The 20460-nt window shown below is 39.0% G+C and overlaps 1 protein-coding gene across 6 annotated transcripts in view; it reads right to left on the bottom strand.

The window, feature by feature from the left end:
* Positions 1-20460, bottom strand: part of PLA2R1 (phospholipase A2 receptor 1) — a 113589-nt gene that overhangs the window by 32636 nt on the left and 60493 nt on the right. For all 6 annotated transcript variants that reach the window (XM_057551435.1, XM_057551436.1, XM_057551434.1 and 3 more), the window contains 6 exons: positions 13387-13589; positions 11286-11431; positions 7319-7403; positions 4979-5111; positions 4367-4402; positions 3740-3897 (listed from right to left, as the gene is read on the bottom strand). In XM_057551435.1, coding sequence (XP_057407418.1) covers positions 3740-3897; positions 4367-4402; positions 4979-5111; positions 7319-7403; positions 11286-11431; positions 13387-13589 — 761 coding nt within the window. The remainder of the gene's footprint in view (positions 1-3739; positions 3898-4366; positions 4403-4978; positions 5112-7318; positions 7404-11285; positions 11432-13386; positions 13590-20460) is intronic.

Here is a 20460-nt window from a genome sequence, read left to right on the forward strand (position 1 = left end):
GGATTTAAAACACCAGATTTTTGAGGATGACTAATAGATTTGATATATTTTTGTTAGAAATATTTTGAAATAAAAATTTTAAAGTAAGAGTAAATCGCAATTTTGAAATGCAAATATTGTACAACACAGCATAAAAATGTTAGTTCATGTCAAACAACTCCTAAAGTGCTCATGTTTTTTTACTTTTTTGGCATTAATCTGACCAACAAGATGGCTCAAAAAACTAGTACTCAAAAATTCCCTCACATCATGCTTTCTGTTAGTCAAAGAGGAAATTCTGACTCATCACTTTTCCAAGACGGAAATATTCTGTTAAAAAAATTCTGCTTCAGATTTTAAAAAAATGCATCCAGCTTTCTTTTTCAATAATTAGTTCTTCTACTCCCAACTGAATGTTATCTTTGTCTTTCACATTTCTGAGTTACTACTCTTCTTAGAGGAGCTATACAATGCATATGTAACTTTAAAAATATTTAATTATTTAATTCTTATTCTTCCGGCAATTATAGGATGGGCATGCCACAAGAATGAGTGGTATGACCTCTACATGTTTAGTTCCTCATCCAGAACTTCTGGACTGACTCATTCTAGCAAGACGTTCTTAGATATGGGATTTCTTAGTTCAGAAATGTAAATGGTCACCGTATATACCACCGCTACCACCAACAAAAATTGCCTAACTGCTATAAACTAAGCAGGAGGAAGAACTGCTTTAGCAATGTACAGCATTCTTTTTTCTAAATTGATACCCTTCCCATTTGGTTTTCTTGCTCCATTCTTGGTCTGCACATTCCCTATGATGATTTTCTTCTGTGGCACAGTGCAGTGTTAGATCAGTCGGCCACTCACCCATAATACTGACAGGGCATTCTTTATTAACATGGTCATAGGCTTGGTAATAATTTTGCCGCATAAGACACTACAAGGTTTGTCTGGTTTGAGATCACTAGATCTAGTCCTCAACTAGATCATGGCACTGGCTATGCCTTCTCAAATGTCTAAGCCTGTGGGGTTTTACTATTCCCTTCAATGGGAGGTATTAACTCTGCCATTTCCACTGGCTTCCCAACAACCAAAGGCTGGGAGAGTGAATTAAGGGAAAGGTTAAGAGAGAAGACCTGCAGAGGTTCCTAAAAGAGCTAAGCTCTGCTGGAACGATCAAAGAAGCCCTTTACTGTGCATGTCTGAGACAGAGCTGACAGCCATCTTTTGGGGAGGGATTTTATTTTATTTTATTTATTAATTTAAAAAAGTTGAGGTATAGTTGTTTTACAATATTCTATTAGTTTCAGCTATACAACATAGTGATTCAAAAGTTTTATAGATTATACCCCATTTAAAGTTATTATAAAATAATGGCTGTATTTCCCTATGCTGTACAGCATATCCTTGTAGCTTGTTTATTTTATACATAGTAGGTTATACCTCTTAATCCTCTACCCCTATCTTGTCCCCCTTCTCTCTCCCCACTGATAACCACTAGTTTGTTTTCTGTATCAGTGAGTTTGTTTCTGTTCCGTTATATTAATCATTTGTTTTGTTTTTTAGCTTCCACATATAAATGATAACGTACAGTATTTCTCTTTCTCTGTCTGACATTTCATGAAGCATGATAACCTCTAGGTCCATATACGTGTTGCAAATGGCAAAATTTCATTCCTTTTTATGACTAATATTCCATTGTATATATGTGCCACATCTTCTTTATCCATTCCTCTGTTGATGGGCATTTAGGTTGCTTCCATGTCCTGGCTACTGTAAATAGTGCTGCTATGAACATTGGGGTGCATGTATCTTTTCGAATTAGTGTTTTCATTTTTTTTCAGATATATACCCAGGAGTGGAATTGCTGGATTTAGTTCTTTGAGGAACCCCCATGCTATTTTCTATAGAGGTTGCACCAACTTACATTCCCACCAACAATGCACAAGGGTTTCCTTGTTTTGGATGGATTTTAGAACTAGCCCTTTAATGTAATGAATATGCTGTTCTGCTGCCTGTGGCCATTTTTAAAAATGACCTTGTAAGTCAGATGACCTGGGATCACTTCCAAATTCCACTACTTAGCTGCTGTGTAACAAAGTTGCTTCACCTCTTTGGAGTCTTAGCTTCTTCATCTGTAAATTGTGCTGACGACAGAACTTCCCACAGAGAGTTCTTAGAAAGATTAAATGCCATTAAACGTTAGTACTTAGCCGTGCTTGACACTGTTACAATAAGCATTGGCCAAGTATCAGCTCCTTTTGGGACGTGCACTTTGCATGTCCAGGGATTAGTTTTTAGCCATTCACCTGATCTCTTGTTATTGCTGCCAGGGGTGAGGAGTCTGCTGTCTAGCTAAAGAAACAAATGTATTTTCCGAGGTCATGATATGTAATTTGTTGATACTTAATATTACAGTTTTGGCTTGAGTGTTCCATTTGTAGGAGATGGAGAGTAGTAAAACAATGCATGAACCAATACTGGGGAACATCCAGTTCTCGTGGGTGGTCTGCCACTGAGTCTCTGTGAGGCCGTGCAGTTGTCACCTAACTCCTCTGGTTCTTGACTTTTCCATCAAAATGCAGTAGTAGTCCCAACCTGCATGCACCTCACAGGCTGTATGTGTATCAAACAGAACTATAGAAACAGGAAAGCCCAGTGAGGTGTGAGGGGAGACATTTCTCTTACAAGTCAAGGATGCTTTAATCCAGAGCTTCATTTTAACAGTCAACTTACAAACATAGGAAAAGATGATAGAGCAACCAAGGATTCCTGCAGACCATGAACTAATGTTAAATTATGGGAAAAGAAAAAAGGCTCTTTCTTACCTTCAACAATTTCCTAGGGAAAATTGGGAATGAGGCTTTTCCTCCCTGGTGCCCCCTTGGTAATTTGTACATACTGCTCCCTTTTCTCTTATTACGTCATGTTATTTCCAGCTTTTTAAAGACACTGACTGTATTTCATTTGTATGTCCTTGACATTTTTGTGTCCTTGACAAATACCACAGTGTCTGAGACATACCTAGTGCTCAATAAATGCTTGCTGAAGAAATACACTGAAAACCAACACTATTCCTTGGCAGTCTTATTCATTGTTTAATGGATTTTGCATGCTGCTTTCTAACAAGCCTAGGTTCTCAGAGGATTTCTCTATCTGAAGTTGAAATGGAGAACCACTCCTTACCATTTTCTGCATAGAATCTAAAAAAATATTGTACTATCATAAGTCAAATCTGAAACATTAAAATAGCCATGCACCTCCCAGCACTCTTTGTCCCTCATTTGTGCTTTATTTTCCTCCATGGCATTTATCCATTTATCTTTTTCTAAAATATTATGTAATTCTATTTATTTATATTGATTACAGTCTTCCTTCCCAGACTAGACTAACAACTCCAGGTGGGCAGGAATTTTGGTCTATTTTAATCACTGATAGAGCCTCAGCCCCTAGAAGAGTAGACTCAATAAATATGCATTGAATGATGGAATGAACCTCACAAAAACAATAAAATGCTATTTACTCATCCTTTGTTGCTAAAAAAGCATGAGGAGAAGTGAAATGACTGACCAGCATCGTAAACCTGTGTTTCCATTATTTGCTCTAAATCTCTATAACAGGAAGAAAAACAGTTCTTAAAAATCTAAGACTTTTAATGAAACAAATAAATGTCTGAAGTAATATAAAAACAAAATCCCTCAAGGACAGAAGAAGGAGTTAAGCTCTGAGTTTCTCATAGTTAATCATAGTTAAGTACCGCTCTTATTTTGCCGTGGATGAATTCTTGTTCACGTGCAGAATGAATAGTGAGAATATCACTGCGCAGCCAGCCACAGACAAACTCAAAGGAGGACCATTCCGAGGCAGAGGTATGAAAAAGGTACTCTGCATCCTGATAAAAGAGCCAGGGTGCATCTGAAAGAAAAATAAGCAACACAGGTGAGGCAACAATTATTGAGCAATGTAATACAGACTTAAATAGGGTATGCTATGATTGACCCCAAATGTGTAATTTGGTCACTCAGCATTAAGAAAATGTGTGTGTATACACCCACTCCCACACATAAATAAGTATACAATTTACTTATTTTCCTTGGTCTATTTCATATAAGAAACATTCACGTATATTCAAAAGTCTGGGATAGATACATATTTTAAAATCATGTGTCATGAACGTGGAGTTAAGCTATGATATTAGTCTTCAGTAATATTTAGTGACATTTGTTAGTTTGATTATTTATTAATGATGAATTTGTTAATTTGAAAAAATTAGTTGTCAATTGACACAAGAAAAGAGAAACTCGATTGGAGCTATGTAATAACACAGTAATGCTACAAAATAGCACATAATTAGAAATTCAAGAACTGCCAGGATAGTCCTTACCATACTGGTACCAGGGTGGAATCTTGGGTCTCACATCTGCAAAGTGAAAGCAAACCAGTTTGAGTGAACTTTATTTACAGGTGTACTATCTCTGAATTACTTTAGGTCTAAACACAATATTTTGGACTTTGCTTTTGAAAAGATCATTGAAGAACCAGGTGTTGTTTGGAAAGTGGTAAGTTCTCACGCTTGAAGAGGAAGCTCCAGAGAGATCTCTGGTTAAAGAGAAAAGGATGTGAATACTTGTTGAGAGCCCACTGTGTGTCACACACTGTGCCAGGTGCTTTCACTTACTCATTTGATAAGTAATTTTGTTTGCTTGTCATGTCACAGTGACATTTCCTCCAGGTTGTACGTGCAAAATACAGTATTCCACAACATTGGCAGTTACTTTCATTTCCTACTAAGTTAGCGTACTGCACTGGTGTCATCTTTTCTCATTCCCCCATGATACATTATTTGCTAAAAGACTACAATTTGGTTCATCATGAAGGCTGTTGGTACTGTGCTCCAGGGTGCTTAAATTTTAGACCTCTGTAACTGTTCACTTGGGAAAATGCTATAGATTATTAGAAAGCAAACAAATAGTAAAGGTCTTATTAATATTTTTACCTCTTGGAATTTTGCATATCCATTCACGTTTGGAACCGCAGTATGAGGGTAGCAACGTTTTATTCGCCTTATAAACAGCACAGTTTCTTGCATCTTCTCCAAAATAATTATTGTCTAGAAATGAAGAGACAACCTGCAGCAGATGAAGTTCATTATTCCTTAATAATGATCCCCCGCAAAAAGTTTCAAAAGATCAAAAAGGCATCCCTGTCAATAAATCACAATAGACTTCTGGAGGAAGTATGGTTATGATGCCAGTTAAAGGTTGTTCCACATTTGTGAAAAGCAAGCTAATCAAAGCTTTATCATTTTTATCTCGAAGATGTCTTTTTTTTTTTTCTCTCTTTAAGAGGCATTCTACTCTTTTCTCCAGAAGGAACAAGTCAGATGGACTTGCACTGTTTTCTCACTGGCAAGATTAGGCTAACCCTGGGATCCTGGGTAAACTGTTTAGAGGCTCAAGGATCTTTCAGAATCGAGTCTCACCTTTGATGTAGATTCTTTTGCATAAATACTAGGCTTTTAGTCTCTAATCACTAACTTCTAAGTCAACCCTAGCTTTAATCAGGAAACTATCCAATGTTTTCCAGGAATGATCACATAACGGGGTATTGACTAGAGATTCAACCTTCTCAATGATTTGATGACTACTTGACAGAAGAGTGGATGGACCATGAGTAAAACTGAGGTTAAAAAATTTGAAAAAAAGAGGGTTTTGAAACCATTTATGCTCCTCCTCAAACATCTACACAGTCATGCAACAATTCATCTAACTTAAATATATATAAGCTCAGATTCGGAGAATGGCATGAGTTTGATATTTATTTTGTCCAGAGGGAAGTGGCAAGGGACTCAGTCCACTGCTTCACCGCTTCGTCTCACTGATTCTGAACCAAATTGTCTATTCCCCTCCTATTACTGATGAGTTTTTGTTTGTTTGTTTTACTAAAACACATTCTCAACCTCTATGTACCACATTTTATGCTCCAAGTGCCGTATTAATGTTAACCACCCAACTGTGCCATGTGGTAGCTGCCATTTATGGGGTAGGTCGACCCTGCTACGCCCCTTCCACTCTCTGGGCCTTGGTTTCTTCATCCGCAAAACAGTTGGGTGGGGCTGGGTGATCTCTAAGATCTCTTCCTGTTCTCTGGTCCTGATGCCCTTTTCAAAGAAGCAGTACTGGGGTAGAATCGTTATTTTTTTTAAACTAGCACACTCTTACTATTTTTGCTCCCACTATAAGCATGTAGCTTTTCCGCAAACCCCTTCCTTGCTACGGATTTGAACACCATCTATGTAGCAGGCCTAGAGATAGATCCCTTTTCTCTATTGATCTTTACTGTTTCATCAAAGGTTGGCTGCTGCTGTTTTGCCAACGAGGAGACATTACGATATTGTGGCTTTGGAGGCAGGCAACCTGTGTACAAATACTGTCTCTCTTACGTATTATTTTAGGCAACCTACTTAATCATTTTAATACCCACTATATTGAATGACTGCAAGGATGAGATGAGATCATGCAGGAGTGCACTCAGCTCAGTGCTCAGAACATAATTAGGGCTCAAGGAACAGGAGCTGCATTAAATGCTCACTGCAGGCTGTTGCTACCCCCCAGTTCACAGGTGAAACTGAATAACTTGATTCTGCATGTGCCTTCAGATGGATCTCATTTTAATCTGGGATACTGCTACTGTGTTTTCCCTATTATGAGGAAAATCTGAGAAATCCTCATTGTACCTGAAAAAAAAAAAAAAACAACCAAAACGTAATTGTGAGTTCCCTCTTCCCTTCATAGAGGTTTTTTTTACACATGAGGCTGAATGAAAAGCAAGTCTTTTTCTTCCTTCCAAATAACTTGCTTTGTCTGAGAAGGGGGAGCTGTGTCTAAGGCTGGCGTTTCTGTTCTTTCAGAGTGAGAGAAACTGAAAATGTTTCTTTTCACTGCGACACAGACAACGGTCCCACACTTACACAATCAGGTGCTATGCAGCAGGGGCGGGGGGTGCAAAGGAAGCCTGGTATTATTTTAGAGAATAGTTGCTTCTCTGCTGGAGATTCTTCACATGGGAGATGGTTTTGGGGGCTTTTTCAGAGAATTTGATTCCTTTTTGGGACGAGGTCTTATAGCTGGCTTTAGAACTATCTGGCTAGCAAAGGTTTCTCAAGACCTTGCTGAAATAACTCTTTTGGTACCAAGGTCTGGTGCAGTTTTTGATTTAGGTTTGGGTCATGGGGATGATGGTCATTCTCTCCAGGTTCTCTTGGTTGGTTTACCAAGTGGTTCCAGGGCCGCCTGCTTTGAATTCATTTTCTTTTCTCCAGCTTGGAAAGACTTACAGGAGTTCCATCAGACCACTCCCAAGAGCCAGCATTCAGTGGGTTTCTTTTGTTAAATCCAATCCAGAACTGCCTTTCTTCTGTCCTATGAAGAGAGGAAACAAAAACTTGGCTCTTCCCGTTGAATTCACAACATTATGTAAAATGTTCAAGAAATATTTTAAAGTATTTAGTTGTGTAGGGAACAGCTGACGCTACTGGCAGAACTGGTCAAGTCAGCAAGCATTTATGGAACATTTCCTGTAAGCAAAACCTGAACTATAAAATGAACTGAGAGAAGATTAATCTCACTTCCCATTTCTCTTGGTTTGTATGGTGTGCTCACTGGTGATGGGCAGTTGGGGGAACCGTCAGCTCGTATTGAGAACATGGCTTTCACATGTTCATTAGGAAGGGCAATGTCTTTCAATTAAGACAAGAACACATGAAAGCAAGTTGGTAAGAAATTTTGGAACATCTTTTCCCTAGAGGACTATTTATTTGCTAATTGACTATACTATTTATACTACTTTACTCTTTTAATTTGTTGTTCTTTTGTCAAATGTTCATGTATTCTCTGAAGGTTAATCACCACCACCCCATTTAATAAAAGGTACACAGCAGATTTGTTTTTTTGGTTTCTTTTTAATGTCCCAATGTAAATAATTCCACAGCAAACCAGTCTGAGGCACGGTAGATTAACTTCAGCCGTCACCACTGGTTAGACTTGGTGAGAAGCCCCACAGAGAACCATCTTCCCTCCTATTAGGCTGAGGACGAATGCATCAAACCAGAGAGCACTCAATAAATCAAGCAATAAAGCCTAATTGTACAACGAATCATCGGACTAAGATAATTTTCTGAGAATAATTTTGAAGAATTAAAGATTTAAAAGATTCAGAAGTCATGACAGATGCTTTATTTTCCTTAGTGCACAGAAGCAAGCCTATTCTGAAGCATCCCCTTCTCAGATATTTGAGCTCCTTTGCCTGAACGATACAAATGAAAGTAAAATGTGACTTAGAAAAGGTCAGAATCACTGAGGCGCATTGGTCACTGCCATGATAATAACTTACATTTAAGGTTGTGGGAAGGTGAGAATGCTACCTTAAGGTTAAACCAGGCATATTAATCTTAATGGCCTGGCTGAAAACTCACGTCACTCTCCCTGCGTTGAGAGCGTTTTATTCCTTTCCTCACTGAATTCAGAATTTTACATTGTTCCTGCTATATATTGGCTCCTAAACGATGAACTGGTATTTATTTTCTCTTCATCATTTTCCTAAAGTTATGTAACTTTAATTAATATAATATAATATGAATATAATAAAATAGAAAAGCAGTGCCATAAGAAGGAGAAGAAGCATGTATGCTAACTATGAGAATTGGTTTATTTGGTATAATTAAGCATGAGATTTGGCTGAACTCCCTGGCAGTCTGGACAAAAAGTAAAACATACGTTATATAGCTTTTGTGATTAAGGGCCGAAGATCAATAATTTGATAGATACTTGACACTAAATTCTATGAGACATTCCAAGTGTGAAGATTTATATAAATACAAGTGTTATAATGAAATTTGATGTTACAGCAAACTTGGAAGCAGTTTGCACGTGTTGTTTCATATAGCAAACCTCACAATATGCAAGTATGAAAGGATGTTTTGCAAGGGGCTGAAGTCATGAAGCCAAGTTACAACTTAGAACAGTGGAGACGATCACATCTCCCTTGGATCTGAGGCCCCACACCAGACTAGCAAACCAATCAACAAGGAAGCTTCTTGAACTTTTCTTCAGCCTCAGAGAATCTGACTCAGCAGCTCTGGCATGAGACCAGAGGGCACTGTGTGAAAAAGTCTCCCAAGTGAGCGTGAGAATCAGCCAGATCCGGGAACCATGGTCTCAGGCCAGCATTTCCTGCAGGGACCAGCAGTTCCATGGGATGTTGGTAAGTGGTCTCAAAAAAAAAAAAAAGCGTTTTGCAGTCAAAGAAATTGCTTCCTTCTAGAAGCCTTTACAATGCTAAGGTATATGGCAAATTTTCAAGATCGTGCCTTGATTTGCAAACATATTTGACCACAAAATCCCCCTATTTCCCCTGGAGTACTTCATGAGACACACACTGGGAGATATTCTCACCTTTGAGGTCATTTTTGTAGATGCTGGAGATGAATAATTTGATAGATGTTACATATTAACCTTCTTAGGGGAGGGTCCTAAAGGAAACTTGTGGGGAAGGCCAGGATTTTCCTCAAAAAGTAGTTCTGGATTTTCTCTGAGATTCAGGTAAGTGTTTCACTGAGACTTCAGATTTCCAGAGCTTGGAACAGAGTACCTGGTATTATATTTGTGTTAAATATATGGAGGCATGCCCCCGCCCCCAGACCACGACATCCTCAGGGGCAGGATTTTGTCTGTCATGTCTATTGCATTCTCCAGCCACCCATGCATATAATAGGGTCCCTTCCATAGAAGATATTCCCAAAATACACGCTAACTGACAAGAACATTCTAGAGAAAGAGGCCAAGGGATGAGAAGACTTGCTAAAAGAGAACATGATGGCTATTTTCAAATATTTGAAAATAGAGTAGACTTGATCTGTATTGCTCTGGCTTACTAGAAAGTTGATCTTTGAAACTAGCCTCCAACAATGGAATGGGTTTTATGCCAAGTAAAGAGCACTTTGAAACTGAAAGGAATTATGTAGACCAGTGGTCCCCAGCATTTTCGCACCAGGGATTGGTTTCGTGGAAGACAGTTTTTCCATTGCTGGGGGTTGTCGGGGGGGTTGGCGGGACGGTTCAGGCGGTAATGCCAGCAATGGGAAGCAGCAGATGAAGCTTAGCTCGCTCTTCCGCTGCTCACTTCCTGCTGTGCGGCCCAGTTCCTAATACACCGCGGACCGGTATTGGTCTGCGGCCCGGAGGTTGAGGACCCCTGATGTAGACAGTAGATGACCACAGGAATGTAGTAGAAGAAATTCCCGTATTGGGTCAGAGGTAGCACAAGACCTCCTATGTTTCTTCAAATTTAAATTTGATTGATTTTCCAACTTCGTTAAATTCAAGATTCTGTAAACTTGCAAAACGGATGCAAACAAGTGAATGCCTGTTTCCTCAGAGGTAAAATTAGAAGGTTGGATTGGAAATTTTTAAAAAAATTAGTGGGACTTTCTTTTTTTCAAACCAAATCTCACATGGACTCCTGTTGTATACAAAACAACTAGAAGTGGAGTTGGCTGGACCTGCTGAGTCAGTGAGCAAGGAACCGGGAGCTCTGCCCACTTGGTCTCTCCTGCTCTGGGGGCTCAGGAACCTCCGGACCCTCAGACAGCACTTTGAAAACCACTGGGCTAGATAATTTCTGAACTTGGCAGGAAAGCTCTAAAATTCTGATTTGAGGTACACAGAAAAGATTTCAAATATCAAAACAATCGTCACGCGCTTCCCCGGTGGCGCAGTGGTTGAGAGTCTGCCTGCCAATGCAGGGTACACGGGTTCGAGCCCTGGTCTGGGAAGATCCCACATGCTGCGGAGCAACTGGGCCCGTGAGCCACAATTGCTGAGCCTGCACGTCTGGAGCCTGTGCTCCACAACAAGAGAGGCCGCGATAGTGAGAGGCCCGCGCACCGCGATGAAGAGTGGCCCCCACTTGCCGCAACTACAGAAAGCCCTCGCACAGAAACGAAGACCCAACACAGCCATAAATAAATAAATAAAAATTAAAAAAAAAATTAAAAAAAACAAAACAAAAAAAACAATCGTCACTTTGTCCTTTGTTTTATGGAATGAGTAGTTGGTGCAATATAAATATAAAACTGTAAGTATGTATTTTTCTTTCACAACTAGTGTGTAGTTGGTTTTAGACTTAAATACTTGAGATTTTGAATATCCCAAATACCCCCAATATTTGGGATACTCATGCCTAAGAAGCCATTACTTGGAGACAAAATATGTGACTGAAAATTTTCAAAATTAACAAGTATTTACCGATTAAATTTTGAATGTAAAAGCTCATTCACAAAATTCTCTTCCTCGATATGGGCAAAGCTTGCAAGATGAGCTCCAAATTCTTCACAAAATTCTTCAGCTTCTCTCCATGTTCTTTTCGTCAGAACTTTTTCACTATGAAATACCTGTGTAGTAAAAGGGAAAAAAAGTTGACACGGTCATGAATAAGGTGAGGCTGTTTAATTCTGGACAAGAAGATGACAATAATATAATTGTTGTCATTATTCTACTTTAAAAGCTTGACCGAGTAGGGAGAAATAACATTTATTGAACTAAAGTGTGTCTAGTTGTTGTAATACCATTATCTCATTTTATTCTCATGACAAAGTCATGCAGAGGATATGATAGGCTCAGTTTAACAGATGAGGACCCTTTTTCTCCTTGAAATCTTTTTTTTTTTTTCCCCTCCTAAATTTCCTGTGACTGGCATATGCTTGTCCCTTAATAAAATGTTTGTCAAGAGATGAGGACAGTCAGGATAAGAGAGGTTACAAATTTCAGGTCACACAGCCACAAACTAGCAGAGCTAGGATTAGACCTCGTATTCTATAGCTGAATGAATCTGGCTCACCCAGGCGAAGAAATGAGAAATGAGACCTGGGACCTAGGGCAGGTATATTTCTAGGGTCTTTGGGTTTTAGCTGTGACTAAATTCTCTCCTGTTTCTCAGCTGTCCTCACGGTAGCAGGAAGAAGTCAGTCAAATGGCGGGCATACTTTTGACTTTATTTAAGGTCAAGGGTGAGGAACTGCAGACCTGGAGCTTCAGATTCTGGGCCTCTGCACCCTTCTCATTTTTAACTGCCTGACACTATGCTTGAGTCTCTAATGCCAGGCAGGCACCCTGCGGCCAGGCTTCACCAGGCTCTGATTTGCTGAGACCAGGATGAATAACCTTCCCAGTCCCATGAACCACAGCACAGCATTTCCATCTTTTAAATTATATGTCGAAACCCACCTCCTCTGGGAACCTTTTCTCGAATCACTTTAAATTCATAAGTCCTACTGCTATGCCCATCAAACACACCATATATTTGTTGACATATCAGGGTGATGTGTAGTAGAAAAAGCACTGGACTGGGAGTTCCAAAACCACAATTTATTCCAACTCTGTCAATAAATAATTGTGATCTTGGGCAAATCACTTCATCTCACTTCATGCCGCAGTTCACTCATTTCTAAGGTTTAACTTATTGCTCTGTGTGGTCACTTCTGGGCCTATTATTCCATGAATTTAATGTAGGATTATACATGTGTACTTTTAAATTTAGTGTATTACAGGTGTTTCAGGCCATCTATGAGACTGCAATATTTCTAGAGATAGAGGCTGTCTCCATTCTGCTCTTCATGTGCCCAGGTGCTGGAGAAGAACTTTCTCCCAGGATTTTGGAAATCTCTATTTGTACAATGAACCAAAGACAAAACCACCAAACAAAAACATCATATTTCAAAAATGTATTTCTGAGAAGAAGATTGTAGATACTGATTTAAATCTAGGATCGAAAGATGATTTGCAAAAAGACATTTCTAACACGCACACACATATGTGTATATATCTGTATCTATCTCTCTCTCTATATCTATGTATCTCTGTCTATATCTCTCTCTATATCTATCTCTCTGTAAATCTGTATCTATATCTCTCTCTATATCTCTGTACATCTATATCTCTCTATATAAACTTTTGATATCAAAAGCTGCGAAAGCTATTCTTGGCAGGAGAATGGTATTATTCCAGAAGAAGGGCATTATTCATTTGCTTACAAACAATATGGAATTGTACCATTTCAATACCCAGCGTGTGTCTGCCTTGTTCATTTGTATATGCAATAAGAACAATATTGATCAGGGCCTTGATATCGGTCCTCATGAGGAGGCCTCAATGTCACCAGGGATCTGTCAATATTTTTACTTAAAAATTATTTTGAAATATAACTGAAAGGATGGAGACAGCCAACAAATATTAACTGAGTACTTGCTGTGTGCCAGGCACTATCCTGGAATAAAGGAGTTTGGGATACATGGACAAAACTGGAATAATGTTGGTCCCACTGAGAATGCCCTTGTAACCTTTGTATTACCTTGAAGCAACTGGCCAGGCCAGGCTCTGACTCCCAATCCAAATAGCAGGGGGAAAAGGGCCACCTCTCTTCTTGCTCAGGTTTCTCCTGATTTTCCACTGGTTGCTTGCACAGGGACATTGCCTTAAAGTGTCTACAGTCCTTCACTTCCCAGCGACCAGGGGGACTCCTTCCTCGAATGACAACACAGCCACCACTGTAGCCTAAAAGCAGAAAACAACACTTTAATACCAGATGACTAGAACATTTTGTGCTTGGAAGACAGCTCATTAGAGTGTTGAATAGTTGACATCTCATAATGAAGCATCCAGACAAGAACAATAAAGATGAAAAAGGATGCTTTATTGGCGTGATCATCTCATTTCTCTTCATCTCTGGAGAAGAGAATAGTAGACGGCAAAGTGAGAGAAGAGAGACTATGAAGCCTAAAATTTGGGCATTTTGAACTCAGATGGCAAATGATGGGAAATTAGGTGCTGTTCCAACTTGGGACTGAAATATCCCCCATAGCTCATCAAATGCCAACATCCCTCTACTTTGAATTATTGAGCTTTTTTTTTTTTTTTTTAATTTTATAGCTACTTTATTTATTTATTTCTTTATTTTTGGCTGTGTTGGGTCTTCGGTTCGTGCGAGGGCTTTCTCTAGTTACGGCAAGTGGGGGCCACTCTTCATCGTGGTGCAGGGACCGCTCTTCATCGCGGTGTGCGGGCCTCTCACTATCGCGGCCCCTCCCGTTGCGGGGCACAGGCTCCAGACGCGCAGGCTCAGTAGTTGTGGCTCACGGGCCCAGTTGCTCCGTGGCATGTGGGATCTTCCCAGACCAGGGCTCGAACCCGTGTCCCCTGCATTAGCAGGCAGATTCTCAACCACTGCGCCACCAGGGAAGCCCTGAATTATTGAGCTTTTTAACTGTGCAGAGGAAAATTTAATTCACCATTTATTGAATACCTGCCCTGTACACTGTGCTTTGAAACCCTACTGTGAAAAATTAACAATGAAAAATACATAGTGCTGATCCTTTGAGAAATAGATTCAACAGGAAAAAATACATAAATGATGGAGTAAAGCAGACTGCAAGGTACACAACAGAACACCAAACAGTACACCATGGAAGAGTGGAGAGAATGAGGTATATTCTAAATGGGGTGAAATTCTGGGGGCAGGGATAGGGGCAGACATCAGGGAAAAGGAAAAGACCATTTAGTTATGGACAAATTCCATTTTATTCTTTTGCATATGTTTGACATTTTGGAAAATGAAACATATTTTTCCATAGAAGCAATTTCTATGTTAAGATTCTCAAGTTTGTCATCAAATGTATACAACTCATAAGACAGCTAAAAAATGCACTTCAAATTTCAGTGACTAGTAGAAAACAATCCCATTCCAAAAATAGAATAAAAATTGAGTAAAAATGAGCTTCTTTTTTCATCAATCCAGAGCGATCATTCAGTTAACTAAATCAACATTCAACAACAACAACAACAATAAAATTATGCATCTGTATCTACGTACCAGGCTAGGCTTTATATTATTAGCTGCTTGAGATAGAAGGACAAAAAACATTTAGTTTAGTGTGAGACACAAAAAAATAAATGATTAATGGCAGCAAACATGATGGATTAAGTGCTATAGTAACAGTGTGTTAAAATTTCTGTGGGGAGACTTCAGAAGAAGTGATGGAGTCTCCTCAGGATGTCAGTAAAGGATTTGCAGGAAATCACATTTGAGCTGAATTTTGAAGGATGAAAAGGAGAAAAAAGTTTTCAAGGGGTGCTTTTAAAAAAGCAAGTGATTATAGATGAAGCATCTAAAGACTTGTGATGATTCTGGATCTAAAGGCACTTTAAAAAATGTAGTCACTTGGTACTAGATATTTGTCTTGCTTAATTTCCCTTCAGAAGTAATGGCTTCAATTTCTGTAGATACAGGGTAATTGACATTATCCTTGCCAGCCATGTTTTGGTTGTTTTATGCTGATAAAAAGACTAAAGAGAGAGATAATGAGGAGTGGAATGAGAAGGAAGAAGACAGAGGAAGATGTACAAAGATTTACATTCCTCCTAAAGGGATGGAAAAGAGTTTGTGAAGAAGGAGAAAGAATAATGAAGCTACAACACGAGTGTTTGTGTCTTCAACAATCCTGGGTGCGCACCCCGTGTTAGACACCTGCAGGAAGCTCAACGTGTGTGCACGCTGATGGTCAAAGAGACCCACGAAGATGAAAACGACCAGCGGTAAACAAGAAAACACGATTGTGTGACATGCAGAAGAAACGGAAGTCAATAGAGAGAGTTGGTCCACGCAAAGGCCATCATTTGGCTCCACTGGCCAGAAGAGCTAGTTAGTGTTCAAGGTGGAGTCTGGGGGGCCAAGCAGGGGAGATAGTATAGCATGCCACTGCCCCTGCTGTGAATGGAGCATTGCAGGCCTGCTGAGTGTAATTGTGGAACGCAGCTCACAATCTAGCTGAGTCATGAACAACAGAGGAGATGCTGCCCGCTCTGTGTAATGAAATTCGAATGAAACTGAACTGTGGAAATCCATGTGGAAGCCGAAAACCTAATATGTATATGGATGGAATTGCTCTAGTTGAAAGAGCAGGAAAAAACACACACTCCCACCTGACTCTTCCATCCTTCCTTCCCAGCAGCCTTTGACTTGGGGCCTGAAGTCTGGGGTTCTAGTCTCAGCACAAATATTTAGTAACTTGAAACTCAAGGTTCATAAACCACAAAAAGCCTTGTCTAAAACATAGGGGCAATAATTCCTTTTCTTCTTATGGATTTTCAGGAAGATCTGATAAAATAATATATTAAAAAGCTCCCTGAAAGATATGAAGGGCTAAAACCATCACTAAGATGTTGCTTCTATTCTTATTTTGACCGTTTTCATTACAAAAGCTGGGATTTTGTGGCACAAGTTCTGCCTGCATGTTCAAAGAATTTTTAAAAAGCTCAAATCAGCAAGTTTAAAATGCAATATACTTTTTTGTTGGTCTTGCATTTTGTCTTACTTTCCCACATCAGACAATGATTAAATAGCTTTGGTTTTAGACACTAGATATTCAACTCATCTTCATTAGTGAAGAAGGAGATGTTTGTGAACTGCTATGAAGATAAAAAGTGTGCAGTAGTGTTATTGGTACTTGAAAATGGTTAACTTAATGGAACATTTGACCTAAATTTTAGAGTCTCAGCCTCAAAGAAGCAGTAAAGTGGTATAATAAAGGGAGACTGGGCTAAGGGAGATATAAACCAAATTTATAATCTTATGTTGTGGGGATGCTTGTAAAGCCAAATAATAAGGGTAGGGTGTGGAAAAGAGCAGAGGTGTTTCTTCTCCCAGAGAAATTGTTCTCCAATTTGATTAACTCATTTCTCACTGGAAAAGAACAACTGTCGTCATATCCCTTAGCGGTGAATCTCACATTTGAACTGATTCTCCTCACCTGCCTTAGCCTCCCTCTATCCCCGCCACTTTACTCTCTCCATCAAACACGAATGCGAACACTTTCGGTCAGTTAAGAAATTCCAATTCACTAGTCTAGTCTCTTCAATTTGGCAAAGCTATCTAGCCTTATAGTAAATTGAACCAACCTGGGAAAGCCTCCATCTTTCACTTCTCTGGCCATATACCTGAAAACAAACAAAAAATATCTATTTGTGGCCTCAGGGCAGGAGGGAATCATAACCGGGCCTTTAGACAATTATTTTACTTGAGCCTGTCTGCTCATTTCCCTTTCCCTGCAACAACTTTCACATCCTTAATCTCAGGCCCTCTGCCCCAGCCACCTTCCATCTCTCTCCTCTCCTTCTCCATGGAGAAAAGTGAAGCTTTGGGTCAGGGAAGGTGAGCTTTCATGGAGCTCTGCTTATCTGCCTAATACCATGTTAGGCATTTTATATGGTCTTTTTCCTATTTAACTTCAAAACCTCTTTGAGGTGGATATTAGCATCTACAGTTCACTAATGGATAAACCAAGGCACAGAGGTGTCGTAACTTGCCTTAGGGCCATGTAGTTCTTGAGGGTTTGATCTGGAATTTGAAACCATATTTAACTGAGTCTACCATGAGACGATGTCAAGGTACAGAGGAGGTGGACATTCAATAAATAGCTGTTGAATGAATGCTTGAATCTTCCCCTCTAATTATGGTTCTCCATTTCTATGGAGCTCCCTCTCTTTCCCCGGTCATGCTTCTCTCCTTTGTGAGACCGTAGCATTTCCTTGAAAATCTACTATCACGTTTTTAGTGTGTATGACCGTTACTTATATATTTATAAAAAGATATGGAAATACCAAAAGGGTGCTCAGAAATGAGGCTGTTTGTCCTCATTTGTGTGTTGGTTCATTTCAGTACTCTGATGAGACAAAATGGGTAACTATCTGCTGGCTAGATAGGGTTCTCCTTGCCATGTGTAGGGCAGTTTCAAGAAAACATATCTGACTGGCTCTAAGCAATCCCATTTTCCTTGTCACTGACAGAAGATTTCCATTGACTTGAGACAATTAGGGTAAATACTCTGGAGTTATCCCATGAGTGAAACATACCTTTTTCACAGCACTATCTAGATCTAGAAACACAAACCTTTTGTCACAGAGCCTGAGTTATGGATGGATGCAAAATTTTCTCTATGAAGTAACTGTGAAACTCTAATAAAACTTGGAAAAGTTTTTTTTTTTTTTTAACTTTGGGTTTATTTATTTATTTATTTATTTATTTATTTATTTATTCATTCATTCATTCATTCATGGCTGTGTTGGGTCTTCGTTTCTGTGCAAGGGCTTTCTCTAGTTGCGGCTAGTGCGGGCCACTCTTCATCGCGGTGCGCAGCTCCCCCATTATCGCGGCCTCTCTTGTTGCGGAGCACAGGCTCCAGACGCGCAGGCTCAGTAATTGTGGCTCATGGGCCCAGTCGCTCCGCGGCATGTGGGATCCTCCCAGACCAGGGCTCGAACCCGTGTCCCCTGCACTGGCAGGCAGACTCTCAACCACCGCGCCACCAGGGAAGCCCGGAAGCGTTTTTTTGAATGTCTTAAAGGATGGACTAACCTGTTTTCTTTCGCCATAGAGCAGCCTCCATTTATATTGAATCCTTAATCTAAGTACAAAGTACATTTAGGTTTCTAATGCATTAGCTTCTCCCTAAATGAGAAAGGCCCTATTTGTCTTCTTTCCCTTTAATCAGTGGCACTAGTTAGTATGGATCAAAACTGTTTTTCCTGTTTTACCTGAATAGTTACTTCTCTTAAAATACCAAGTACCATAGTCTCTTTGTTGTTGTTTTAGTAAGGATAGCAGGAAATTATCTCTGTATAGAAATATCCCAGCTATGAAGCTATGAAGAAATCCCTAATGAATCCATGGATCTAGGCATCGATCATTAATGGCTTCTAACACTGCAAATAGTAAGAGAACTGGACATTATATGCCTCCATATGGAGCATACAACTATCTATGAAATGGTCTTTCCAAAAAAATAAGAGTATCTGATTTAGATCAGGCCTCTGATTCTAACTTTTTAAAAATGTCATTTTAAAAATGTCAATTTTATGAAAAATAAAAAGAATAGAGTAACTTTTTTTTATATTAAAGACTTCCATTTATTAGCACTGTGACACTCAGTGCAAAGAATACTCTAATGTATACTTTTTATACCAAAGGTAGTATATTGTTATTCTTCCAACTCAACAAACAGTATATACTCTTTAGTGAACTGTTACTTCCTAGAATAGCAGGCGGGCCTCTTCCAGAAGAGTAACACATTTTTAATGTGTTGTGGGGATACAATAAAAAAACCTAGACTGAAGGAAGCTCTACAGGACAAACACACTTGCATCAACAAATAAAATTTTTAAAAAATGACAGTGGGCAAGGAAGAGGAAAACACAGAGATTAAAACAGACTTCAGGAGATATACCAACCAATTACAGTGCAGTGCATGCACCTTTTCTTGGTCTTGATTCAAATGAAGAACTCTAAAATACATTATATAATAGTTATGAATCATTTAGAAATTTGAGCATTAACTGAAGATTTATGATGTTATGGAATTATAGTTAATTACTTTTAGTTGTGATAATTGTATTATAGTCATGTTTCTAAAAAGGAGTCTTTATCTTTTAGAGATAATACTGAAATATTTATGGATGAAATGATATGATATCTGGGATTTTCTATGAAAAAATATGGGAAATGGGAGGAGTGGGTGGGAGTATAGATGAAACAAGATTGCCCATGGGTTGATAATTGATGACACTGGGTGATGGGTATATATGGTGGTTCATTATGCTATTTGGTGAACATAATACAAGGTTGAAAAAATGGCAGAACTATGATTCCACCACAGATTGAATATTTTGATGATATGACATCAGGACAGAGTCTTCACTGAGTTTATAAAAAGCTTCAGGCTTCCTGCTCAGTGGTCAATTTATGTAGTCAGTCTGGGCTGGATTAAGGTTCTGACATGGGGAACAAGCTAATGGATTCTTTTGTGACAGGCAGGAAAAAAAATGTCATTTAGGATGGTGTTTCTGCAAACTGCAATTTTAAAGGAAAAAGGAAACACAGGGGTTTTCATATTGCTATTTTCTTCAAAAAAAGATTTACATTTTCAGAGACAATTTACTCAGTGTCAATCAACCTGAGCAGCCAAACTGAGCATCACGATATTATTTTTGCTTCAGGGAAAAGAGAAAAAGAGTAGTGCCACTCAAATAAATTACAGCAGAAACTTATGAATGACAAGGAGTTCTGCTTGAATTCCAAATTTTAGGCATCCAAATATGCCCCAAGGAAGATAACATTAAAAACTAAGAATTTTGTCTAGTCAAAATGTATTAATTTATTTTGACAGGTATAGACACTCCTAACAAAATTACAAAGTATATTAGAAATGATACCTGGGGATTTTTTTCCAGTAATAGTGTGACATGGAACTTTACTATTCTCTGCATTTTAATAACATTCATAAATTTGTAGAATGAGAAGGTTGTTTATTGAGTGAATTGTGATGTTTCTTGTTTAGAGCTATGCAGTCACCGGTTTATATACAAATTTCCTAAA

This window comes from Balaenoptera acutorostrata, chromosome 8, assembly GCF_949987535.1.
Source record: "Balaenoptera acutorostrata chromosome 8, mBalAcu1.1, whole genome shotgun sequence".
Classification (NCBI taxonomy): domain Eukaryota; kingdom Metazoa; phylum Chordata; class Mammalia; order Artiodactyla; family Balaenopteridae; genus Balaenoptera; species Balaenoptera acutorostrata.